Source organism: Momordica charantia, assembly GCF_013281855.1.
Source record: "Momordica charantia cultivar OHB3-1 chromosome 5 unlocalized genomic scaffold, Mcharantia_2.0 BLBB01000005.1, whole genome shotgun sequence".
Classification (NCBI taxonomy): Eukaryota; Viridiplantae; Streptophyta; class Magnoliopsida; order Cucurbitales; family Cucurbitaceae; genus Momordica; species Momordica charantia.
In genome coordinates this window covers 9,500,509-9,528,140 of record NW_028275163.1, presented here as the reverse complement: position 1 = coordinate 9,528,140, position 27,632 = coordinate 9,500,509, and the positions used below count along the sequence as shown (strand labels likewise).

The 27,632-nt window shown below is 39.3% G+C and overlaps 2 protein-coding genes across 2 annotated transcripts; one reads left to right on the top strand and one right to left on the bottom strand.

Annotated features, from left to right (window-relative positions):
* Positions 1-5,262: 5,262 nt before the first annotated feature.
* LOC111024902 (uncharacterized) lies at positions 5,263-6,036 on the bottom strand. The gene has a single exon (XM_022302721.2). It carries the CDS (start codon positions 6,024-6,026, stop codon positions 5,469-5,471), a length of 558 nt encoding a protein of 185 aa, XP_022158413.1. The 5' UTR covers positions 6,027-6,036; the 3' UTR covers positions 5,263-5,468.
* Positions 6,037-16,103: 10,067 nt separating this feature from the next.
* On the top strand, positions 16,104-17,741 carry LOC148211260 (uncharacterized). Its single transcript, XM_088124348.1, has 3 exons — positions 16,104-16,327; positions 16,409-17,226; positions 17,347-17,741. The coding sequence occupies exons 1-3, from the start codon at positions 16,104-16,106 to the stop codon at positions 17,739-17,741; spliced, it is 1,437 nt and encodes a 478-aa protein (XP_087980474.1).
* Positions 17,742-27,632: the final 9,891 nt, after the last annotated feature.

Below are 27,632 nucleotides of genomic sequence, written 5' to 3'. Positions count from 1 at the left end.
CGTTAGTCTTCCCATAACCCTGGGAGAAGGAGAGCACCAAGTCCAGAAGATGGCAAAATTTATGGTGAATGAAGCCAGGTCGGCGTACAATGCAATATTCGGCCGACCTATCGTCTACGACCTACAAGTCGTGCCATCCACAGTACATCAGGCGATGAAGTACCCAACTCCCAAGGAGGTGGGAATGGTGAGAGTCGAACATAAAACTTCGAGGGAGTGCTATGTGGCAGCCCTCAAGCCCGCTTGCAATGCCGTTGAGAGCCTGCAGAGGAATTGGAACTTGTCCCTCTGCTCGGCCTAGAGAAGTGCGCGAGCATCGGCACGAAGTTGAAGGCAACCGAGAAGGAAGAACTCATCCATTTCCTCAAAAGCAACGTAGACGTTTTTGTCTGGTCACACGAAGACATGTCGGGAATTGACTCTAACATCATAGTTCATCATCTGAACATAGATCCTTCTATACGACCTGTAAAACAAAAGAGACAACTTGTAAACGCTGAAAAAAGCTCAGCAATTGTAGAAGAAGTCCAAAAATTTTTTAAAGTTGAATATATCAAAGAATTTAACTACCCTGCGTGCCTCTCGACTATAGTGCTAGTCAAGAAATCAAACAGAAAATGAATAATGTGTGTGGACTTCACTAACCTAAACAGAGCATGCCCAAATGACAGTTTCCCCCTTCCACGGATTGACCAGCTGGTCAACGCAACGGCAAGGCACGAGCTCTTAAGCTTCATGGACGCCTATTTAGTATAATCAAATTAAGATGCACATCCCTGACCAAAAGCATACATTGTTCATCACCGACCAAGGGCTCTGCTACTACAAGGTCATGCCCTTTGGACTTAAGAATGCAGGGGCGACCTATCAACGCATGGTCAATAAGATGTTTGCCGATCAGATAGGTCGAAACATGGAGGTATGACATGCTTGTGAAGAGCAAGAAGATGACCTCTTATATTACCGACCTGGAAGAGACCTTTGAAGTCCTCCAAAAATACCAAATAAAGCTCAACCTAGAGAAATGCGCCTTTGGGGTCTCCTCTGGGAAATTCCTCGGATTCATGGTCAACCAGCGTGGGATAGAGGCTAACCCAGAAAAAATCCGAGTCGTGCTAGATATACAACCGCCCCAGAATTTGAAGCAACTTCAATGCCTCAACAGAAAAATCGCCACGCTAAATCGTTTCGTGTCACGGTCTACGGACAAGTGCCTGCCATTCTTCAAGGTGTTGCGCAAGAAAGATCGTTTCGAGTGGCTCCTGAATACCAAGTCGCATTCGATGAGCTCAAAAGCTATTTGGGCTCTGCGTCGCTGCTATCAAAGCCGCTACTAGGCGAAGAGCTCGCACTATTACCTCGCCGTGTCTACAGGTGCAGTGAGCTCGGCACTGGTGCGGCAAAGCGACGACTGACAGAGCCTTACATACTACACGAGCAAGACCATGACGGACGCCGATACTCGGTACCCTCAAATGGAAAAGTTATTCCTTACCTTGTGTGGGTCTCTCTGTCCACCACGACATGCATGCGTAGGAGAGTCAAGTCAAGGGGGAACGTTATACCGTCTTTGCTAGTAAGTGGATCAGAACACTAACGGCGATGTGCCAACTAACCTAGCACTAACTGTTGCAACGCGACGTCTTCAACCTACTTCCAAGCCCACAAAGGGAAGGTTTTTACCAATTTCCCATTGAAACAGGTCTTCTAAAAGCCCGAGACCTCGAAGAGACTCATGAAGTGGGCTCTCGACCTAAGTGAGTACGACATCGGCTTCGAACCAAGAACTGCGATAAAGGGGCAAGCGGTGGCAGGCTTCATCACCGAGCTCACTCTGCTCCCAAGCTCGGGCAACAACGACCTAAACCGATAGGTCCTACATGCCGACAGATCCTGGAACCAAAAAGACAGTGGGGCCGGAATCCTTCTCCAAGCACCCAATGGAGATCGGTTCGAGTACGCGATAAGGTTAAATTTCTCAGCTTCAAATAACGAGGCCGAGTAAGAAGTAGTGATAGTAGTGTTGTGTATGGTTGAAGCCATGGGTGCCACGTGCTTAGATATACAGAGCGACTTGTAGCTCGTAGTCAATCATATCACAGAGGAATATCAGGCCAAAGATGGCAAGATGGAGAGATACCTGCATAAGGTGTGTGACCTGCTGTCTCGCCTCCAAGAGTACACCATAGAGCGAATACCTCGGGCAGAGAATGCCAACACCGACGCTATGGCTAGGCTAGCATCTTCCTACCCAACCGAGCTGCCCAGGTTAGCTCCAGTCGAAATCTTGGTGGCCTCCTCAGTTCAAGAACTATAGGCAATGAATATTAAAGCTACGGCACCGACCTGGATGGATCATATCAAGGCCTTCCTCAGGGGAGAAGAACTTCCAGAACATGCCGACCTCAAGAAGATGCGGCGCAAAGCAGCGGGATACGACCCTCCGGGGCGATATGCTATTCAATCGCGAGTTCTCCCTTCCACTGCTAAGGTGCCTAGAACTGGACAACGAACTATACCCTGAGGGAGATCCACGAGGGAGTGTGTGGTAATCATGTCGGAGGCCGGTCTTTTGTAGCCAAGCTGGTCAGGCAGAGCTACTACTGGCCCACCATGGGGCGCGACGCTATGGAGTTCGCTCGACTGGGCGAGCAATGCCAAAGGTTCGCCACGGCAATCCATCAGCCGTCCGAGCTCCTCACGCGGATCTTGGCCCTGTGGCCCTTTGCCCAATGGGGAATCAACCTAATTGGACCCCTACCGACCGGGAAAGGCCAAACAAAGTTTGTCGTAGTGGCCGTGGATTATTTCACCAAGTGGGCAAAGGCCGAGCCGTTGGCCACCATAATCGAGGCCAATATCACGAGCTTCGTATGGACGAACCTCGTCTGCAGGTTCGGCATACCGTATGCCATTGTCTCCGACAATGCAAGTTTTTGCGCAGAGCTTGGAATAAAGCACTTTTTCTCTTCCCCGACTTATCCATAGGCCAATGGCTAAGTGGAGGCCGTCAACAATATCATTAAGCGCGGCCTGAAGTTAAGGCTGGAGGACCGAAAGGGCAGATGGGTCGAAGAACTGCCAGAAGTGCTGTGGTCGTATCAAACAACCACCCGAAACTCCACAAGGGAAACCCTATTCGCCCTGGCTTTCGGCTCAGAGGTCGTGGTGCCAGTCGAGATCGACCTCCCTACAGCTCGGACTGAAGCCCTCGATGCACCATCAGACGACGAAGAGCTTCGCTTGAATCTTGATCTCTTAGAAGAAAGAAGGGATACCTCACAGCTCAAACTAGTTGAGTATCAGAGACGAATGAAGTGACATTACGACGCAAGGGTCAAGCCGCGTTGCTTCCGACCTAGCGACCTCGTACTACCCAAAGTCCTCCAAAAAGGGGGAGCTCTATAGCCAACCTGGGAGGGCTCGTATCAGGTGAAGGGCGAGAAGCGACCTGGAACGTATACCTTGAGCAGCCTCGAAGGGAAGCAGCTCCCTCACCCATGGAACACGTAACATCTACGCATTTACTGCCGCTAAGTATAGCCTAGCGAGTTGTTCAAGCGCATTACGTAATTACAAGAAATTTAAATGCAACTCTTTTATAGCTAAAACAAGCAACATTTAAATGGGGGCCTAGAACGTTTTGTTATTTAAGTATCAAAGCGACAATGCTTGCTAAGTGCGAAAGTACGAGCTAGATAGGACGTACAAAGTCAAACAAGGAAAGAGAGAGAAGAGCAACACAAAGTGAAGGATAAATGCACCAAAGATTCATTAAAAATTCACCGAGGAGAAGGCCTCGAACCTTAAAACATAGAAAACATAGGAAAAAAAAAAGAAAAAGCGACAGCAGGAAGAACAAGGAAGAAGTAGTGGGGTCCCTTGTCCAGGAGGTCGGACTGAGCCACCTCGGCCAAAGGATCATTGTCCAAGGGGGCCACCAAGACGAGCTCGTCCAACTTCTTCACCCCGGCCTGTATGACTTCTTCAGGGGTCACAGTGCCATCTGGAGAGATCGTCCACGACTTAACGTAGGCACGTTTGAGGCAGAGGAGATCTAGCTCGCAGTGGTTCTTTTCAAAGTACGCGACGGCGAACTTGAAGCCATTGTCAGCCAGCGCCTTGCTGTGTAGCCCAACTACTCATGGAATTTGACATCCAAAAAGTCTTCATCCTTCAGCTTGGCGGCCATGGCAGCCTCAGCCCATCGGAGCTTTTCAGCCTCCGCCTGCAGGCCCTAATTGGCCAACTTAATCACAATTACTTCTTTTTTTTAACTTATTATTTTATATAGCGTAGACTATTTAATTAACCAGCATTATGTTACAGTGCAGTTGGGCCTTTAATTATATACATCTAAAGAAAATTACTATCAAATAAACTCAACTTTAAAAAACAAAAATTAGAAAACAAAAGGGTTATAGTCTTGAGAATAGAGAATAAAGGCAGTAAAAACAAGAGCCTGCTCTCCGAAATGACAGTAATTCTGATTTTTATATATGGTTTCAGGCTTTCAATTCCATCCATTCCAACATTTTTTATACACTACAACAAATTCGGATTTTCATGACGGGTATTTCCCGTCACTAAAAGATAACAATGACGGTCAGGTGACCGTCATCAATACGAGTGTCCTTGTTTATTTTTTCTTTTAAATTTAAACGCCTTTTTTTCCCTGTCCGTCATTGATTCCTCCGTGTTTTTATTTTGACCGTCATTAAAAACCAGATTTGTTATAGTGATAGTTTGCCAAAGGAGGCATTGCTCAGTGCTAATTGATATATATCTCGAACTAAGAGGTTATGAATTCGATCCCCCACATGTCGAACTAAAAAAACATTTTGTTATAGTTTGCCAATTAGCTTGCAACTACTTATCGCCTAATCGTTTTTAAAATAAAATAACAAAAATTAATAAGGTTAAATTATCCGCTTGGATATAGTTTTAATTTAGTTTTATCTCTATAGTTTTAAAATTTTTAATTTGATGGGTATGATTTTGGTTTAGTTTCAATTTTGTCCTAGTATTTAGTCAAATCTCATAAATTGTTTCTAAATTGTGTTTTACCGACCAAAAAATCGATCTAAGAATATAGTCTTTACCCAACTACTTGTAGTACATTAAACTAATATAAATTAGTTAAATAGAAAATATCAACTAATGAACAGAAAAAAATTCTCAATTTGATAAAGGCAAAAACTTTTTTGAAGTTTAACTAAACCATACCACTCAAATTGAACTTTTAAAATGATCGGACTAAATTGGAACTAAATTCAAATTATATGAAACCAAATTGAAAATAAGCTCAAATCACATAGACTAAATTGGAAATTTTTAAAACTTACCGACCAAAATTGAAACCATATCTAAACTATAGGAACAAAATTTGTAACTTAACCCATTAATAGGGACGAGATTAGGTTAATATAATTATATAATATATAATATGAATTAATATAATGAAAGATTCAAGTCCCTCTGGCCAGCATCTCTTGAAGTCTCTTGAAAGATTCAAGCTTTTGCAAGCGTATTTGCTTGCGGAACCTCTTTATAAACAAGTCTGCAGCCTCATCAATCTCTTCCTCCAGCTTGAACTCCTCCCCTTCCTTGGAGTTCCTCATCATGTCGATGATCGAACCGCCCGCCGCCTGCAGCTTCGCATCGTCGATGTCGTAATCATCTTCTTCGTCGAACAGCGAGTGTGTCAAATCCGGATACTTGTCCTCCTCCTCGCCCTCGGCCACCATCACCACGCCCCGGCTCGCCCGGTACTGGTTATGGTCGTAGAGGACAATGGCCTTGTTACGGTCGTCGTCGTTGTTATTGCGGTCGTGCTGGCCGAGAACGGTGTGGATTTTGTTGGAGAGGGAATCCATGACAAGTTTCTTGGTCTTGAGCATGGAGAGCACGAGGAGGCGGGCTTTGGTGGGGCTGAATTTGGAGTTGACGGCCATGGATTTGGCCTTGGCTATGACACTGAAAACGGACGTGATTTTCTTCAGCAAATTAGAGGCCTTGTTCTTCATTTTGTGAGGAGTAGTGAGTGGCATGAGGGAATTGCATTAGTGTGTAATATTTATATATAGAAAAAGCTAAAAGGAAACTTAATGGAGAAAAAGGAAAATTTGCAAAAAAGGAAGCAGCTGCTTTTGTTCGCAGCACATGAGAGATTCAGGGGGCGAAAGTGAAAGTGAAAGTGGGTGGTGAGTGACCATCGAAAAATTAAAAATAAAAATAAAAAAACAAGAAACAAAAATAAAGAGAGCTTCGTATATACGTAAAGTAAATTCCCATAAACTAAATGAGTTGTAGCTAATTGGATTCACCAACTTTTCCTCAACAAAACTCCTATACTCGCTGTGAATATGATTTAATTTTAGTGTGACTGATCCGGTGTATTTAAGAGTGATTTTGATTATCAAAATCAATTACATTTTCATCCATCAGCAAATTAAAAATTTGACTTTAGGAAAGTTTAAAATTATTTTAAATTGATTTTTAAAGTATCGCTGGATGATAATTTTGGAAAATCAATTATATTTAAATCTACTTTTTAAAAATCATTAATTTTACCGTCACTTCCAAACACAACATTTGTTACATGTAACTTATTTATTAAATACAACATAAATAAATTAGCCTGAACGTTCAACTGGTTAAGACACTTATACTAAAAAGTCGCGTTTGAATCCCTGCACATGTTGTACTAAAAAAAATACAAGGTAAATAAACTAATAACAAAATAATATGAATCATCACGTAAGACGGATCGAGAAGAAAAGAAAGCCTTTGTGACATTTTTTTTAAATAAAGCACTTGTAATTTTTAAGGTACATATAATATTTTGCAATCCAAGGTGTGATTTTCAGAAATAAGCCTAAGTAGCTGTCTTGTAAAAAAATATTATTTTCTTTAAATAGAATATTGATATATTGTGATTTGTGAGTAGTATCCATACACGAAGCTAAGAAGTTGGGCATCATTTGTTTTAGTTGCTTTATCTGAAAAGTGGGCAAATTGACATGAACTTTAGATACACAAGGTCGGTGTGAAAGCCATGCATATAAAATTATCTATAAAAAGTTGATTATGAGATGTGAAGGTGCCATGCATATAAAATTTTATATATGTTTTCTTTTAATAGATCACTATATACACACTATTGTAGGAAATTGAATAACGAATCAATTTATTCAATGCGTTGTTTTAATCACATCTATGCATGGTTAAAATATAGTTTTTCGGGCTCATTAACTCTTGCTTGATTGAGTTTTTTGTTTTTTGTTTGTTTTTTTTGGTAGTTTTTCCTTTTTCATTTCTTATTTATTTTAAATAAAAAATGTGCTCGGTGATTTTTTTTTTCATTTTTTATTGAATAAAAGAAATGGAAAAATGTTTGTAGTTTCATTTCTCTTCGTTTTTTCTATCTCAATTTTTAAATTTAAAAAAAAAGTTATTGAAATGTAAATTAAAAAAAACTAAAATATCCAAAATTATTACTTTCTATTTAATTTTAAAAAATATATATATTTTTTATGCAGAAAACAAACCATCTTTTTATTTATATTTTGAAAATTTTGAAAAATGGAAACATAAGACAAAAAATAACAAACCAGTTACTATTTCTCAAACTTATTTTAAAATATTTTCAAATCCAAACTTATTCCAAAAATAATACTTCATAGATTTCTCCAAATACAACATACTCTACTTTAACTAGTGAGAGACGACGGACAATATATATGTGGCGTTGTATGTCGTCTCTTAGAGAATAACATGTAGCCATGTTGCTTTTTTTTATAAAAACATCTATATCGTCTCTTTAAGACATGTCTTCTACCACTTTTTTTTAAAGCAATATTACCCATTAAAAACACCAATATTTTTCAAGCCAATAGAATGTTATATTGCAATTCTTTTTTCATTTTAATTCAATTTAAATAAATGTTATTTTTTTATTTAAAATAAATGTTACTTTTTCATTTTATCTCCAGAAATAAAATATTACTATTAAAAGAACTATAATTTTTTTAGACAAAAGAATATAAATACTATGAAATATTAGGACCCATTTTATAACGATTTTTATTTTTGGGCTTTTGGTTTCCTACCTTTTGTTTTCTGTTTTTTTGTTTTAAGTTTTAAGTTTTTAGTTTTTAAAAAACAAAAACGATATGTTTAATAACTGGTTTTTTGTTTTTAGTTTTTCGATAACAAAAACAACCATGTTTGATAACCATTTTTGCTTTGATGTTTTTAAAAAGTTAGAGAATCAAGAGATATGCTAGAGAGGGAGGAAAAATCTATGTAAAGTAGAGAATCAAGAGATATGCTATCTATACAACGAGACGGGGGTAGTCGGGCACGCCCTCCCATCCTCTTCCTTCTAGAAATTTTATTCCTCATACCCGCCTCATTCTTTGATTTCGTAAATCGAGATCCAGGTCGAGGAATCCGAGATGAAGATCTTCACGAGAACAAATATTGGTTTAGTAATTATTGTAATTATTTATAAAATTCAAAAAAAAAAGAAAAAAAAAAGTCTACTAAATATATAAAAATTATTGTTACTAGTATAAATAATTAGTTTTAAAAACTATTTAATATTTTATCATTAGTTTAGTAAAATAGTTAATAACATATATATTCATTTAAAAAAAAATGGAATCAAGGAGTGGATCATGGTGGGAAATGCACTTCCTATTCTTTGAGCGAGTACCAATCTTGGGAGGATTTTTGTCCTCCCTAATGTAGAGACATAAAAGTAAAAGTTTAGAAAGACAAAAACAAACTTTTTAAACATGATATGATATACAATTGATTTACTTCTGGTATAACCATGATATCTATTCAACTTCTAACATGTCTTACCACTGATATACATATGATAACCATTGATTACCACGTTGATACAATACATATATATTTGATATGTCTCTAATCTACTATTGATATACAAATGATATACCACTGATATAATTATGGTATCTACTGATATAACTTCTTTTATGATTTACCACTAATATAACACTGATATATACTTAATATGCTTCTAATTTACCACTTATATACCTCTTGTATAATCATTATATCTATTAATATAACTATATATATGTGTGTTGATATCATACTATTATATCCAATATTTTTTTCATATGAAAACAATGGTGCAAGATTTTTTATTTTTTATTTTTGAAATATAAAGTTATTATATAAAAGGTTTATGTGGACCATGAACGTCCAAAAAGATAAGTTAAAATTTTGATATACTTTATAAATTTAACAGTTGATATCCCTTATATTTAGTATCTAATTAATATTAATATTGAATAAATAGTAGTGATATAGTAATCAACATTATTGATAATATTAGTATATTAATCAACAAATTGAAATGATAATCTATAATTTAAACAGCTGATATACCAATAAAAGTCAAACATTTGATATACCTTATATTTAGTATATCAGTTGCAAATAGCATATCAGTTGGAAATATATTTAGTATATCAAAAATTAGGAGTACATCATATATATATATATCAGTGGTATAATACGTACATTTGATGTATATCAGTGGTATATCTGATAATGTATATCATGGTACATCTGATACCATATATTAGGGATACATCGAATGTATATCGGAAGTATATCAGAGTTACATCGGATGTACATTAGATATAGATTTCATGTATGATATACATCAGATATAAATTGAATGTATATCAGATATAAATATATATTGGATGTATATCAGATATAGATATATATCATATATCATAAGGGTAAAATTGGAATAATAAAAATTCAAATATTTTGCTATATTTGAAATTTTGAAATGCTGGTGACATTTTTCAAATACATAAAATATTTTTGCTACCAACTACAATCACCCAAAAATTTAAGATAGCAAAAAGTTTGAGCCATATTTACTTTTAAAAAAAAGGATTAGAAAGAGAAATAGAAGTTACAAAGGTAAAATTTAAAAGAAAAAAAGTTTGAGAAAATATTAAAATTTAGAGAGATAAAAAAGAGTGTTATGTTAGATAGAGGTAAAAGATTTGGAGTGAAAGAAGTAATACTAAAAATTCGAGAAATCGAAAATTTTGAGTACAACATGTAGGAGTGAGGGTTCGAATTCATAACTTTTTGGTAAGAGATATGTACCTAAACTACTTGAGTTATGTTCGGTTTGGTTGTTGTATTTATGGTGTTATTACTTAATAGAAAGTTATTTGTGTATTACTAAGAATTCAAATATATCGGGATCGTTCTCAAGTATATATGTGTCTGTATATTGTGTACATTGTTGAGATGTTGGACAAATACTTGAATAACCATGGTATGGATCAATGGAAACCACCAAAACGGGTTATGAGATATTTGCAAGGGACAAAACAAAAGATTATGTTGGATGTCAAAATAGTAGGAGATCTGTGTCAGGCTATATTTATCGTTGGTCGTTGGAGCTATATCTTGGAGGAGTTGTCAAATAAACACTCATAACTTCGTCCATGATGATGGCAAAATCTGTAGCTTGTTATGAGTCATGAAATCGTGGAATATGGCTACAAAATTTGTCATGGGGCTATGGATTTTAGAGGGTGTTAAAAGACCACTCAACATTTATTGTGACGATAAGTCAACCGTGCTATATTCCAATAACAGTAGAAATTCAATCAGCTTCTAAGTCTAAATATATAGACGTAAAGTTTCTAGTTGTGAAGAAAAGAGTACAAAGTGACCACATATTTATTGGAACAAACTTTATGATAGCGGATTCACTTACAAAGGGATTACCCACCCAAAGTCATTGCATTATCTTTGATTTGGACTTTTATATATATTATTACAACGTGTGTTTGTATATATATTACTACTACTACGTACTCGGATGAATTAGGAATATAGAAATTCAATTAATTGTACTTTGCCTCATTAGGTCAAAGATAAAGATTTGGATAAAATAAGAAAGTAGCAATTGGAAATAGGCATGTACTGATCATGTTTCATGTAATTTCTATGTTATGCATCCAAGGTACTAATCCATGATATTTCATATTATTATTATTATTTTAATAATATGAGGTCACACATTTAACTATTTAAGAATCCGTTGGGTAATGTTCTTGTTTCTCGTTTTTTGTTTCTTTTTTAATAAAGAAGAGTGAATTGCAGGTCTCCTGAAAACACCCATAGATTTAAGATGATAAAACAAGATCTTTATTTTTGTTGGAACAATTTTGAAACAAAAAGATTGTTTTTGTTGTTTCCAAAATTTCTATACAATTTTGAGAATATTAAAAATAATAATAAGAAACGTAAATAGTTGTCAAATACTTAGAATTCTTAATAAAATTGGAAACGAGAAACAATAAACAATAACGTTACCAAACGAGCCCTTGATATCCTTTTTTGCTATTTTAATTAGACTAAAAGAAGTGATCTAATTATTTGTAAGTTTTAGTACAGCGAAAGTAATTAATTATAAATTAACCCTAGCTAGAATTGTGTAGATATATACTGTAAACTAATTTCTAATTTGATGAGGCCAAATTATAAATAATAAAAAATTTGTAATAAACTAGTGGTTTTTTGCTCGGTTACAAACGTTCCCATGCAAATATAATTTTTTTTCCCACAAAATTTGCTCACTACCATATCTTCTCTTCTAGGTAGAAAAAAAGTCAAAACATAAAGGATTAAAATAAAACATTTAAAATAAAATAGGAACTAAATTTAAAGATACTTAAATATTAGAGGCTAAAATATCCTTGTTTATTTTTGCCCTTTAACTTCCAAAATATCTATTTAGTCCTTCAAATTTACAAAACAACTATTTTAGTTATTATTATTTATCATTTGTTTAATAGATAAATAATGTGGTTTAAAATATTAATTATTATTAACATGTCAATGTGGACATTGTATTTGAGCGACTCATGGGTTGATTAAAGTGAATAATTAAGTGAAAAAAATATGTTAGATGACAGAGTAATAGCAACGATCAAATTAAAATAATTGTTTTTTTAAAGGGTTCAAGGACTAAAATAAAATAATAGATCTATAGAATAGACACGTTTTTAAGGTCTCTTAGAACATTGACAGGAATTCAAAAGGGGGCGAGAAAGACAGTAAAATTACAGGGAAAAAAAAAAGCAAACAAACAAATAAAGTGGGAGAAAAGTTTGATTTCCTTCCTTAGCTACTAAGCTTTTGCATATCTTGGTGAGTGGATACAAGAGATATTTGTGTTTGGAGGAAATAAAAAAGGGCTAATGAAACAAATATATATTATTCTAAAAAAAGTGTGCATCCATAATACAATAGATTCCCACTTTATTTTATTTTTAATTTGCTTGCTTTTTCAAAATTAATAAACAAACTACTACTTTGATGTTTCACTACGTGGAAATTAAAAATTATTATGCTTCTCGTAGATCAATGAGTTATGACATCTATCTGCTATCAGAAGAGGTCATGAATTTGATTCCCGCTCTTGCATATTGTACTAGAAAAATCATTATAGTATCTTTTGATGTTAGTAAAACAATTTGTCAATCGGTTAAAATGTGTAAAATATTTATTTGTACATATACATGCATATTAGATTTGAATTTATCACTTTATTTTTCATATAATCATTAAGATCTAATCTTTGGAAAATTAACAAATAAATAGTTTTTTTTGTTAAATTATAATGTTAAATTATGTTCGGTTTGTTTCTGAATTTTAATAAGTGTTTAAGGGTCGGGTAACGTTTCCATTTTTTATTTTTTGTTTCTTCTATTTAATCAAGAAAATAGAATTATATATGTCGCAACTTGATCGCGACGCGGAACGGTCGACGTCCTCTTTTAAGAGTCTCTTAAAATAAAAGATTTTGGAGTGGCCACAAATCATGTTGAGGGTGTGATTGGTCACCCAATTAGACGAAACGTAAATTAGTCTATGCAATTCAGATTGAGTTCAGGAGTCATTTGTGTATAGAGAAGGTATTAGCACCCTACAACAGCCGTGAAAACAGTTACCAGTATTTTTTTTATTATCCAATTTATTAAATTATTAAAGGTCCACAAAAGTTTATTTATTTTATTTTTAAATGTCCCATGTTTATTAATCCACATTTTAGAAATAAAACATGATTTAATAATTATGAGTCACATAAAATGTCATTCAAAATATTGAAATTTGTTTTTAGGAGAAATTTCATGTATTGGATTAATTTAATAAATTCCAAAAGGGAACACTACTCAATCTCCCTTTTGTTTTTTTATAGAAATGAGTGACTTTTGAAATTTGTTTAAATTGTTTTATGATAAATTATTTTTAATTATTAAAATTATTTTAAAACGGAAATTTCATGTATTTATGGAATTTATAAAATCCATAAAGAGAACATTACTTTTTCCAAAATTATGGAAATTTTTATTTGCACGAGAATTTTCATGTATTTATGAATTTTAAGAAAATACACAAAGATGACACTACTAATTCTCAAATTTGATTTATGTTGTTTGTTAAGAAATTCGTTTTCGAAATTTTGTAAAATTATTTTTTAAGAGGAGTTTAGAATTTTAATAAAAGAAACTCATAGGGAAAACACTGCACTAATATTTAAAATTTAATTTCTCCCTATTGTTTGAAAATTAAAAAATAAAAGGAAACGAAATTCAAATTGACAATATCTACAAAAATGAGAAGATGTCAACATTAAAAATTCAAATGCACAGTAACCAATCTATGAAACTAATCATAGTGTGAAATTAATATCAAATCAAGCATCTTAACAAATTAAAACCAGAGTCACATAATCACATAAGGGTCCCAATGCATAAAACACTAAAAAAAAACATCTCCTATAATAATTGTAAAATGGATTTTAGTGTCCATCATCTAATACTTGTATATCTCATGCATTCAGTAATTTGAAAAGATAGTAAAATAATAATAAAGGAGATTTCAAACCTTCTGAAGGATGTTGAGTTCAATCAAAAATTGAGCGGGCAGCGATTGGAGGAGATTTTAAGAAGAAGGAAAAAAAAGGAAATTTGGAGAGACCAAAAGATATGGTGAACCTCAATGTATGTTCTCTGTGTTTTTGTGTGTCTCCACTCTGTGTTTCTCCTTTCTGCTCTCTCCCCTAAAAGAAAAATTAATCAATTTATATAGACATAAAAAAAACTTGGAGACAAAAGAAAAGTACTCCCTGTATGTGTGGGAAGGAGGTTTTTGATATTCCAACTAAATTGACAGAGACTTCCCCTGTGTCTTTTTCTGTTTGTATGGAGATACCCCCATTCACCATAAAAATCAAAAAATTTATATTGACCTATAGAAACTTGGACAGAAAGGAAACACAAAGTACTCCTGTCCGTGTGAAGGGTAAGTGTGAGACAGATTAGTGGGAGTGTGGGAGGATGTGACAAGAAAGAAAATGGAGAAATATGTGGGATGGAGGAGAATGTGAGAGAGAGAGGGAGATATTGTTAGGAGAGATGAAGAAGTTACGTAAAATTGGGAGAGTGGAGAGAGAGGGAGTGATAAATATGGAAGTTGGGAGAAAATTAGAAAAGATGAAATACAGGGAGAAATTAAAGGAAGGTGTTTTACATTTTTAAGATTCTATTTTCTCTTTTCATTTTTAAAATCATAATTGTAATTTAATATTATTTTAGTTTTTGTTATTTTTATATTTTGTATTTTTAATAACAAAACAACAAATGACAAACACCAAATACCAAATTAAAATTGTTTGGGGGTAAACGTACCCGAGACACGTGGAAGACCCTTATTAGTGTTTGAAGAAACCGAATAAGAAGGATTGCTTAGGTCCACCTCGGCCCCGCCAGGGTGGCCGGGTTCGCCCGTTAAAAAAGACTAATTATGGGCACCAAGGTTCGACCTGACTAGGGTCCGACCTGCTCGGAACCCGACAGGTCCGATATGAGAAAAAGACACATAACCGTCGATCGTGTGTACTGTCGGATCCATTACCTATAAATAGAGGACTTCATTTCACGCTCAGGGATCAAATCTCACCTCAAACTAAATAAGGAGTCCGATCTATACTGACTTAAGCGTCGGAGTGCTAACCCTCTTGTGCAGGTCCACTCTAGTGTTCAGGTCGGAACCGGAGACCGGGTTCGAGCTCGATTCGTGAAGAACCGTTGTGCAAATTCCTGCATAAACATTTGGCGCCGTCTGTGGGGAAGGACATCCTAAGTCATCCCGATCTAGAAAATATACGCAACAATGGTGCATCCGGCAAGCTCTGCTAATACGACAGAACAGAGGGGTGTGAACGCTGATAATAGCACTCAGCGAGACCTCGACGCAAGAATAGTCGAGGACCAGGTCTGAGCAGGACAAGAGGGAGATCTGCCGCGCAGATCTGCCCGCCATGCGAACCAAGAGCTACCACCTGCTCACCCGAAACCCTCAAAAGCCAACAGAGGCTGAGGAGGGACCTCGAGAAAGACATCCCAAAGGGCCAACCAGGCAGCAGACCCTGAAGCTCTGTCTACTCTCCAGCGCGAGTTGGATGATATGCGCCATCGGTTGCGCACAATGGAAGAAATGTACGCCGAGGCAACGCGTGCTAACCGAACTGCGTCTCCCTCTAGGGTCCCGGGCGCACTTGGTGAAAAGGGAGCCCCATCCATCCAACCTGGCGACCGCGACCCATTCCCAACGTTGAAGGAGTGTATTACAGCTTGCGGGACAACGATCTGAGAAAGCATCTCACTGAAAAGAAGAAGAGAGCATCTCGGGAGCCAGAAGACTCTCCTTCCTACTCCCGAGAGTTCTCGAACTCGAACCTAAAGGCTCAGTCAAAATACAAGCCTCTAGCACCAGAAGCTGTGATCACTAGAGAAGAGTTCGACCTGATGAAGCACAAGTTCGATGAGCAGGTCGAGGCGCTTAAGGCCAGGTGCGAGAAGAAAGAATGTTCGTTCGACGATGACGACTTGGGAGAATTGCCATTCACCCCGGACATCCTGGAGGCTCCAATCCCTCCGAAGTTCAAAACTCCCACGATGAAGCCTTATGATGGGTCTAAGGACCCTAAAGACTATGTTGAGGTCTTCGAAGGCCTCATGGACTTTCAAGCGGCAACAGATGCAATCAAGTGCCGCGCCTTCCAGATCGCGCTCACCGGTAGCGCGCGCCTGTGGTATCGAAGACTGCCGGCTAGGTCGATCTCGACCTACTCTCAGCTGAGAAAGGAGTTCATCAGTCAGTTCTCTTCTTGGCATTATGACAGAAAGACAGCGACTCATCTCGCCACTATCAGGCAGAAGGAAAGAGAGACGCTGAGAGAGTATGTCACGAGGTTCCAGGAGGAGCAGTTGAAGGTCGCGCACTGCTCCGATGATTCGGCCATGTGCTACTTCCTCACCAGCCTGGCCGATGAGACCTTAACAGTAAAACTTGGAGAGGAGGCTCCAACCACCTTCGTCGAAGTCCTACAGAAGGCGAAGAAGGTCATTGATGGGCAAGAGCTCCTCCGAACCAAAACTGGCCGACCTGAGAAGCAGATCGACCAGAAGAAGTTGAGCCAAGAGAAGAGGAAGGCTGATTCCAAGTCTAGAGATAAGGGATCGTCCTCTTCCGCCAGCAGAACAGAGTACCGTAGGTTGGAGAGCGGCCCCAGCCGGAGCCGACCTTATGAGCGGTATACTTCAAGCACCATTCCCATCTCCGAGATACTCACGAACATCGAAGAGAGCGGGATGGAAAAGCTCCTCAAGCGACCTGAGAAGCTCCGAGGAGACCTAGAAAAGCGCAACAAAGAGAAATACTGTCGTTTTCATCGTGATCACGGCCATAACACGACAAGTTGCTGGGAGCTGAAGCGCCAGATTGAAGATCTCATTCAAGATGGTTACTTCAAAAAGTTCGTGGGAAAACCGAGGTCTAACTCGGTCGAAAAGAAAGAAGAGAGGAAGCGTTCAAGAACGCCGCCTCGACGAGAGGACCGACCTGCGGTCATCAACACTATTTTCGGAGGTCCGAATGGGGGCCAGTCCGGAAACAAGAGGAAGGAGCTAGCTCGCGAGGCCAGGCGCGAGGTATGCATCATTAGGGAGCACAAACCTACTTGCTCCATCACTTTCGGCGATGCCGACCTGGAGGGGGTCCACTTGCCCCACAACGATGCACTGGTGATCGCCTCTCTGATCGATCATGACCTGGTCAGAAGAGTGTTGATAGATGGAGGCACGTCTGCCAACATCTTGTCCCTCTCAACATATCTTGCTTTGGGGTGGACTAGGTCTCAACTGAAGAAGAGTCCAACACCCTTGGTTGGATTCTCTGGAGAATCGGTCTCCCCAGAAGGGTGCATTGACCTGCCGGTAACTATCGGGCAAGATGCTACCCAAGTAACGCAGATGGCCGAGTTCGTGGTAATCGACGGCAGATCGGCCTACAACGCCATTTTTGGGAGACCCATTATCCACTCATTTCGGGCTGTCCCCTCCACATTGCATCAAGTCTTGAAGTACTCAACCCCGAATGAAGTGGGCATGGTCCGAGGTGAGCAAAAAACCTCGCGGGAGTGTTATGCATCCGCGCTTAAAGGGTCGGCGGTATGCGCCCTGGAAGAGCAAACCAATCGTGGCAAGCTGCAAGAGTCCGAAGCAGACCTGCCAAAGGAAGGTAAAAGGCAACTCTCCCCGCCAACAGAAGAACTCGAGCTTGTTCCTTTACTCAGCCCTGAAAAACAAGCATAGGAACCAAGCTGGGGGCCACTGATAGGAAAGAACTGATCAACTTCCTCAGGTCTAACTCGGACGTCTTCGCATGGTCTCACGAGGGCATGCCTGGCATCGACCCAAAAATTATGATGCATCGCCTCAACATAGACCCATCATTTCGACCTGTAAAGCAAAAAAGAAGACCTGTAAATAAAGAGAGGAGTGATGTAATTGTTGAGGAAGTAAACAAACTCTTAAAAGCTGAATATATACGAGAAATTGTGTATCCTGAGTGGCTCTCTAACGTTGTATTAGTTAAAAAATCCAACGGGAAGTGGAGGATGTGCGTGGACTTTACAAATCTAAATAAGGCATGCCCAAAAGATTGCTTCCCCCTTCCGAGGATCGACCAGCTCGTGGATGCAACGGCCGGGCACGAGCTGCTCACCTTCATGGATGCCTACTCCGGATACAACCAAATTAAAATGCACTTGCCAGACCAAGATCATACCACGTTCATAACAGACCAAGGTCTGTACTGCTACAAGGTGATGCCTTTTGGCCTAAAGAATGCAGGTGCGACCTACCAAAGGATGGTGAACAAAATGTTCGCCAAGCAGATCGGTCGGAATATGGAAGTGTATGTGGACGACATGCTTGTCAAGAGCAAGCAGTCAAAGTCGCATCTTTCCGATCTGACCGAAGCCTTTGGAGTGCTACGCAAGTATCAAATGAAGCTCAATCCGACCAAGTGTGCCTTTGGAGTCTCCTCGGGAAAGTTCCTTGGTTTTATGGTAAATAACTGTGGGATTGAGGCTAACCCAGAGAAGATAAAGACCGTGCTCGAGATGGAGGCGCCCAAGACTCTAAAACAGCTTCAGTGCCTCAATGGCAGGATTGCAGCCTTGAATAGGTTCGTGTCAAGATCAACGGACAAGTGCCTTCCTTTCTTCAAGTTTCTCAGGAAGAAAGGGTCGTTCGAATGGACAGTAGAGTGTGAGCAAGCATTAGAGCAGTTGAAAAACTATCTATGCTCGGCACCTCTACTTGCAAAACCATTGCCAGGAGAGAAGCTCCACTTGTACCTGGCAGTATCTGATAACGCCGTCAGCTCGGCACTGATCAAGTAGGAGGGTGCGAGCCAAAGCCCTATTTATTACACCAGTAAGGCCATGACTGAGGCTGAGACCAGGTACCCTCAAATGGAGAAGCTGACCCTCGCTTTAGTCACCTCGACCCGAAGACTTAGGCCGTACTTCCAGGCGCACACTGTTATAGTACTTACAAACTTACCCCTCAAGAATGTCTTCCTTAAGCCTGAAACATCAGGGCGTCTGATGAAGTGGGCATTAAAGTTGAGCGAGTAAGACATCCAGTTCGAGCCCAGAACCGCGTTGAAAGCGCAAGCAGTGGCAGATTTTATCGCAGAGCTCACTCCACCACCTCATTTGGCCAAGTCCGACCTCCCGTGGATGATCTACGTTGATGGATCTTCCAACGAGAGGGGGTGCGGGGCAGGAATCCTCTTGCTCGCACTAGGAGGTGAGCAATTCGAGTATGCTCTACGATTCAACTTTCGGACGTCAAATAATGAGGCCGAGTATGAAGCACTCCTAGCAGGCCTGCGCGTTGCCAAAGGGCTGGGGGCCAACCACATTAAGGTCTTTAGTGACTCCCAACTAATTGTAAATCAGATTAAGGAAGAGTACCAAACGAAGGATCCCCGAATGGAAAAATATCTAAGCAAGGTCAGATCACACCTCGCCCAGTTCGAGACTTACGAGGTGAGTCAAGTTCCAAGATCTGAAAACTCTAATGCGGATGCCTTAGCTAAATTGGCATCAGCGTATGAGACCGACCTGGCTAGATCGGTCCCGGTCGAGATCTTGGACACTCCTTCAATCTAGGAGCCAGATGTAATGGAGGTTGATACTTCATCACCCACTTGGATGGACCCAATCGTGGACTTCATCAAAAGAAACCCACCGCAAGATCCGAAAGAGCAAAAGAAGATGGCGCGAAGAGCAGCTCGGTTCACACTCCGAGAAGGAATATTGTACCGACGTGGCTTCTCCCTGCCTCTGCTCAAGTGTGTGATTCCCGAAGAAGACCTTTACATTCTTAGGGAAGTTCATGAAGGGGTGTGTGGAAACCACTCTGGCGCCAGGTCGTTGTCGGCCAAGGTGGTTCGACAAGGGTACTATTGGCCCAGTGTCGAGCAGGATGCAAAGCAGTTTGTGAAAGCTTGTGACAACTGCCAGCGTTTCGCAAACATTATCCATCAACCTCCCTAACTGCTCACCCCCATCTCGGCCTCATGGCTATTTGCGCAATGGGGGGTAGACATCATAGGTCCTTTTTCCTTTGGGCAAAGGACAAACAAAGTTCGCCGTTGTCGCTGTGGACTACTTCACTAAGTGGGCCGAAGCCGAAGCACTATCCCACATCACAGAGTCCAGAGTCACGTCATTCATATGGACAAACATCGTGTGCCACTTTGGCATACCCAATGCTATTGTGACGGACAACGGAAAACAGTTTGACAATGCAAAGTTCAAGGACTTTTGCAGAAAACTGAGTATAAGCCACCTCAGTTCGTCCCCTGCGCATCCAAAAGCAAATGGGCAGGTTGAAGCCGTAAACAAGATCATAAAGCAAGGACTCAAGCTAAGGTTGGACTCCAGAAAGGGAAGGTGGGCCGAGGAGGTACCTGAAGTTTTGTGGTCATATCGAACCACCCCAAGAGAGTCAACTGGCGAAACTCCGTTCTCGCTAGCCTTTGGCTCCGAAGCTGTTGTACCAGTCGAGATCGGCATACCAACAGACAGGGTAGAACAGTACGAGCCAACAAAGAACGAGGAAAAGCTACTCCTTAACCTGGACTTATTGGAAGGGAAAAGGGAAATGGCCCAGCTACGCTTGGCAGAGTATTAGAACAAAATGACCAGACATTACAATGCCCGGGTTCGACCTCGAAGCTTCCAGGTTGGACATTTGGTCTTAAGAAGAATTCAGAGTCATGTCGGCACCCTTGACCCAAGTTGGGAGGGACCATTCGAAGTCAAAGGCATAGTCCGACCTGGAACTTATATGCTAGCTGACCTGAAAGGAAGAGTGCTTGCGCATCCATGGAACGCGGAGCACTTGAAGCGCTATTACCCCTGAAATGTCAAAATAGTCCCAAAATGGGCTTGTAAAAATTTTCAAGGGGCGGAACTTTCAATAAATGGGGGAATGAAGAGTTGTACGGCTTCGACTATTAGAAATTAAATGGGGGCCACGGACTCCCATAAGACTTAAAATCGGCAACCTCAAAACCCACGGGTTCGAGGTGCGATGTCAAAATCAATTACGAGCCAAAATTCAATCCTTTGAACGCTTAAGTTAAAGGTGCGATGTTGAAGGTTAAAAAAATTCAATCCTCTAAACCTACGGGTTCGAGGTGCGATGTGAGTATTAATTATGAACTTAAAATTCAAACCTTGGAACGTTCAAGTTAAAGGTGCGATGTAAAAAAGTTCAAATTGCTTGATATTATCTTTTGGACTTCCGAGTTCGAGGAGAAATATTAAAGATTAATAACAGACTCTCAAATTCAAACCTTAGGAAAGAGGTGCGATGTGAAAAGAGTTATCTCACAAGCCTTTAAACTTACAAAGAGTTAGAAGTGCGAGATGAATCTGTTCCTTCATAAGTTCCGACTTATACAAGCAAGTTTAGAAAGATTCTTAAAGGGAAAAGCACTAAAAGAACAGACAGAAATGGAGAAATGGAAGTTTCATTGATTAAAAGGACAGAGCCAAGGCTTATATACCTTGCAGTTCTGCCCAAAGACTTACAAAAAAAATATATATAAAGATAGAAGGAAAGAGAGCCTCAGCTACTTCCGAGGTGGGAGAACAGCTCGCCTTGGGAGCCTAGAAGGTTAACCTCCTGAGATCCATCCTACTGGGAAGGAACCTCCTCTTGCGTCGTACCGATCTTATTAGGCTCTTGGCTAGGAACATCCTCTTCCTCCACGTCGGAGTAGTCAGAGTCCAGCCCCCTGACGTACTTGTCCACCAACGATTGGGGGCCAGGAGTCCCATTAGACCCAGAAGCCCACTTCTCAGAGTACCTCTTCTTGAGATCACTGAGATCGATCTGAAGGTGAGGCATGTCGGCAGCAATGCCCTTCATTAGGAACTTGAAGCCGTCGTCGCTGAAGTCCTTGGCAAACTCATTGAAGTCTGGGTGTTGCCTGAACGACTCCTCCAGTAGAGATCCATTGGTAAGGCGCTCCTTCAGGTCTTTAAGCTCGGCTGTGAGGCGCCCTATTGAGGCATCCTTCTCCTCAAGGACTTGAGCGAGATCGTCCTTCTCCTTCAAGAGTTGGAATTTCTCTTTCTCCAGCCCCTTGGTAATCGCATGGACTGCTCGGAGGTGGGCCTTGTGTTTCTCACCCTCCTTCTTCAAAAGCTCGGCCTTAGCATCCACCTCGGCCCTTAGGATACCCACCTCGCCTTGGGCCTTTAGCAGCTCGCCCTTCAGCGTGGTGGCAGCCTCTAAGGCAGCAGAGGAGTTCTCCCTCTCCTTTGCTGCCAAAGCCTCCCTTCCATCCAGTTCGGCCTTGACCATAATAGCTGAATGAATGGAAGCGACAAACGCCTGCGAAAGTCAAGGAACACAATGGTTAGATCAAGCTGTAAATCGAGAAAAAAAATAATAATAACGGGAGATGCAAAGCAGATCTTACCTCGGCAGCGTTGTCAATGGTCATCTGCAGTACGGACCCAGGATCACTCACGAACTTGGATGCTCTCCTCAGGCAGCGGTCCAAGCACGTGGCCGAGATGCAGGACACCTGGTCCTTCACCCCGGAACTTGACGGTTCCATCCTGAACCGCATTCGCACATCGGATGTCCCCCCCATCCGAGCTTCGAGGTCATCCACCAAATCAGCATGGCTCGTAGGCAGAGTCCCACGAGCCCCAGCTTCCGAGGAGGAGCAGGCCTTCTTCTTCTTTCTTCTTCTCCTCAAAGGCGACTCTCCCCTCACCTCGTTCAAGGGAGATACGTCAAGTGCCTCGGACTCTTCCCTCAGACGCTTCTCTTCAGATCGACCCCCAGACAAGTCTAGTTCGATCACAGGGGTGGGGACTGCAGAAGAAGCCCCAGAGTTACCCTGAGCCTCAGTCCGTGGCACCGTAGGCGTCACCGGTTTAGTCCCCACCACGGTCTTGAGGGCGTGAGCACGGCCCTTGGACTTGCACTTCACACTTCCAGTGAATCCGCACATCATTGCTGCAAAATAAACAAGCATAAAGTTAGAGATCAAAGGAAAGATAAAATTGAAACCTAGGCCGAGCACGACTTACCGAGTTCAGAGTTCGGCCTTGAAGCTTTGATTGGTCGAACTAGAGGGTTGTAATCAAGAAGCCCCGACTCCAAGAGAAGCTTGTCGGTGACCAAGGTTCTGATCTTCCTGCCCTTGGGGAAGTTGTCCTTGTAGTACTTGAGAGTGTCAAAGGAGGCTTGAGCGAGTTCCGGAATCGGCTTAATCGATACTGCACAAAACAAACCAAAGTTTGAGTTAGAGTGAAAATCAAGAAATTAAAAGGAAAGAAAACAAGATAGACTTCATACCTAAGTTCCCAAACCTAGTGGGAACATCAAAAAAGGCACGATCAGACTCGTCCTTTGCCAGCCACTCTCCCGAGGCAAAGAACCACTTTCCTACCCATCCCTTGATGGAGGTCGGCCCCTTAACTATGCCACATGCGCCTTTCCTTGCGCACATGTAGTACCAACCAGGCTTCGAAGCATCCAAGCAGTTGCTCAACACTTAATAGCTCGACCTCGTCCTCATCCCGAGCTCGCAACCAAAAAAGGATGGCTAAGGCAAAAATGACACCCCACCCAGAATCGCTGGGCGGCGAACTACTTATGGTCCGACCCGTACTACCTATGCTATCACTACTAGAGGGGGAAGACAAGAAAACTACCATGTTTGAAAGAAGAGTAAGAACAAGGAAAAGCGACTGACCTACAGAAATGGTTCGAGCTGGTTTCAGATCGAACTCCAGAAATTCAGGAAACGTAGGGTTTGACCTGAAGTTTCGGGACTATTTATAGCTGATCGGAAAAACCTCTGCACCGTACACGTGTAATCAACGAGTGGCTAGGATCATCTCGAGATACGCAACGGCGAAACACATAAGTGCTCCGACAACCTGGCAGGTCGAAACGTCTTCCGCAACGGTCATATTCCCTCTACAAATGAAAAGTCGCCACGTGTCCAAAATAAATTCGAATGAACTTCTCTGTCAGGTCGAGATCGAACCTGACAGAGAGGGGGCCAATGTTTGGGGGTAAACGTACCCGAGACACGTGGAGGACCCTTATTAGTGTTTGAAGAAACCGAATAAGAAGGATTGCTTAGGTCCACCTCGGCCCCGCCAAGGTGGTCGGGTTTGCCCGTTAAAAAAGACTAAGTATAGGCACCAAGGTTCGACCTGACTAGGGTCCGACCTGCTCGGAACCCGACAGGTCCGATATGAGAAAAAGACACATAACCGTCGGTCGTGTGTACTGTCGGATCCATTACCTATAAATAGAGGACTTCATTTCACGCTCAGGGATCGAATCTCACCTCGAACTAAATAAGGAGTCCGATCTATACTGACTTGAGCGTCGGAATGCTTACCCTCTTGTGCAGGTCCACTCTAGTGTTCAGGTCGAAACCGAAGACCGGGTTCGAGCTCGATTCGTGAAGAACCGTTGTGTAAATTCCTGCATAAACAAAAATTAAAATTACTGGACGAAATACGATCATGATCTTTACAATAGCAATCTCTAACCTCCTTTTTCAATTAACACATTTATGTTTTTGGAACATAAATTAAAAACTTGATTTTATTGTTCTGAAAATTTCCATACAATTTTATGACACTTTCTAACAAACAAGAAACAAGAAATATACAGACAACTACCACATGTAAGTTTCTTTAACAAATTTAGAAAAGAGAACCAATAAAATTGAAGGGTCATAAGAGACCTACTACACACTTCTCCAGATATATTATACATAATATTAAAAATTTAAAGACCTGTTAGAGACTTTTTTTAATTTAACGATTTAATAGACACAATAAAAAAATTTAGAGATTAAATTTGTAACTATTTAGAGATTAAACTTGTAACTATTTAACTTTTTTTTTAAAGAAAAAATTAAAGTTATACTCATCTCTGATAGTTAGATAATTATATTTTCTGTTTAGTAGGTAAATGTCTACACTCCCGTATTAATTTAAAGATTTTGTTGGACACTCTTTAGAGTTTAAGGTAGACCCAATAAAATTTAGAGATTAAACTTGTAATTATTTTTTTTTAATTTAAGTTATACTCCCCTCTTATAGTTAGATAATAATATTTTCTATTTAGTAGGTAAATTCTACACTCCTCTGTTAATTTAGAGACCTATTAGACATTTTTTAGAATTTAATGATTTATTAATCACAATAGAAAATTTAGAGATTAAACTTGTAATTATTAACTTTTTAAAAAAAATATATATTTAAAGTTATTCATCTCTCATAGTTAGATAATAATATTTTCTGTTTAGTAGTGTAGATACCTACGCTCCACTGTTCATTAACCTAGTTTTATTATTATTATTATTATTTATATTTATAGATGTGTGCTTTTCTAAATTCTAATAAGTTCTAACTTATGTAAAACTTTAGTCTCACTCGTACACCCGTTCTTCCTTTTAAACAAGATATAATTGAGTCTCTTTCAAATAATAGTATTTCTTGTAAAATTACGGAACAAAATGAGGCACCACGAGTCACTAACAATGAGAAAATACGAGATAGAACAAAATATAAACTTGAAATTTGAAAATTAGAAAATACAATCTCTTCAATTTATAGGCAATTTGTACAATCATTGTTACAATTGGACACTATTAATAGGTAGAAAATAGATACATGGGGCATTGAGAATTTAAATACTTGGACATGGGTCAATTTAACACTTGAAGACACTAAGCAAATGCAAATTTTGACACATGGGTTTAAGACATCTTTCTTTTTGACACCTAATATTGGGCATCTATTTTTTATAATGTTTATAATACTCCCCCTTAGATGTCCATTGTATAAATGAAATATGCCTCGTTAAAACCTTACTAGGAAAAAATCCAATGGAAACAAAATCCTAGTGAAGGAGAAAGAGTACATATTTCATATATATATAATCTAATAAACCCTAAAATACAATATATTATGCTCCTCCTCATGAAAACATCATTTGAGATCTCTGAGCCGCCATATTCCAATATCGCATACCAATCCTTCAAAGGTTGCAGTAGGTAATGTCTTTGTAAATAAATCTACCAGGTTATCCTTCGAAGAAATTCGTTGAATAGTGATGTTATCATTTTCTTCAAGATCTTGAGTGTAGAAGAGTTTAGGTGAGATATGTTTTGTTCTATCCCCTTTAATATATTCTCTTTCTATTTAGGCTATACATGCTCTGTTATCTTCATTATAATATCATTGGAAGATTATTAAGAGACATGCCACATGTTCCACGAATGTGTTGAGTCATTGATCTTAGTCATACACATTCTCGACTAGCCTCATGAATTGCAAGAATTTCAGTATGATTTGAGGAGGTAGTTGTTATGGTCTGTTTCACTGATCGCCATGATACAGCAGTTCCTCCACATGTGAACAAGTAACCTGTTTGAGATCTAACTTTGTATGGATCAGATAAATATTTGGCATCTGCATAATCAACTAGATCAAAATTTGATTTGTTTGAATAAAACAAGCCCATATCAATTGTTCCTCAAAGATAACGGAATATACGCTTAACTCCATTCCAATGTCTTTTTGTTGGAGAAGAACTATATCTAACTAATAAATTAACTGAAAATGCTATATCTGGTCGTGTATTATTAGCAAGATACATAAGTGCACCAATTACACTAAGATATGGTACTTCAGGACTAAGAAGTTCTTCATTATCTTCTCGATGTCGAAATATATTTTTCTTCACATCATGTGAACGAACTTCCATTGGTATGTTCAATGGATGTGCTTTGTCCATATAAAATCTTTTTAAAATTTTTCCTGAATAAGCTAATTGATGCACAAATATCTCATATGTTAAATGCTCAATTTGCAAGCCAAGTCAAAATTTTGTTTTTCCAAGATCCTTCATTTCAAATTCTTTCTTAAGATACTCTATTGCTTTTAAAAGTTCTTCAGGAGTTTCAATTATATTCAAGTCATCAATATACACGGTTAAATAATAAATCTTGACTGAGATTTCTTTATAAAAATACACAGACAAATTGGATTATTTTGATATCCTTCTTTAAGCAGATATCCACTTAGGTGATTGTACCACATTCGTACTGATTGTTTTAATTCATATAATAATCTCTGTAACTTTATTGAATACAATTCCCTAGAACTTGAATTATATGTTTCCGGTATCTTAAATCCTTCGGGGATTTTCATATAAATATCATTATCAAGAGATCCATATAAATATGCAGTAATTACATCCATAAGATGCATGTCCAAACTTTCATATACAGTCAAACCAATTAAATATCTCAGTGTGTAATCGTATCCGTCACCGGAGAATATGTATCATCGTAATCAATACTAGGTCTTTGTGAAAAACCTTATGTAACCAGTCTTGCCTTATATCTTGTGACTTCATTGTTTTCATTCATTTTTCTTACAAATACTCATTTGTACCCCACAGGCTTAACATCTTCTGGTGTTCAGACTACTGGTCCAAAGACTTGACGTTTTAAAACCGAGTTTAATTTTGCCTAAATTGCTTCTTTCTACTTCAGCTAATTTTTTCTTTGTTGAAATTCTTTGATAGATTTTGGTTCAAAATCCTCACTTTCGGATATAATGT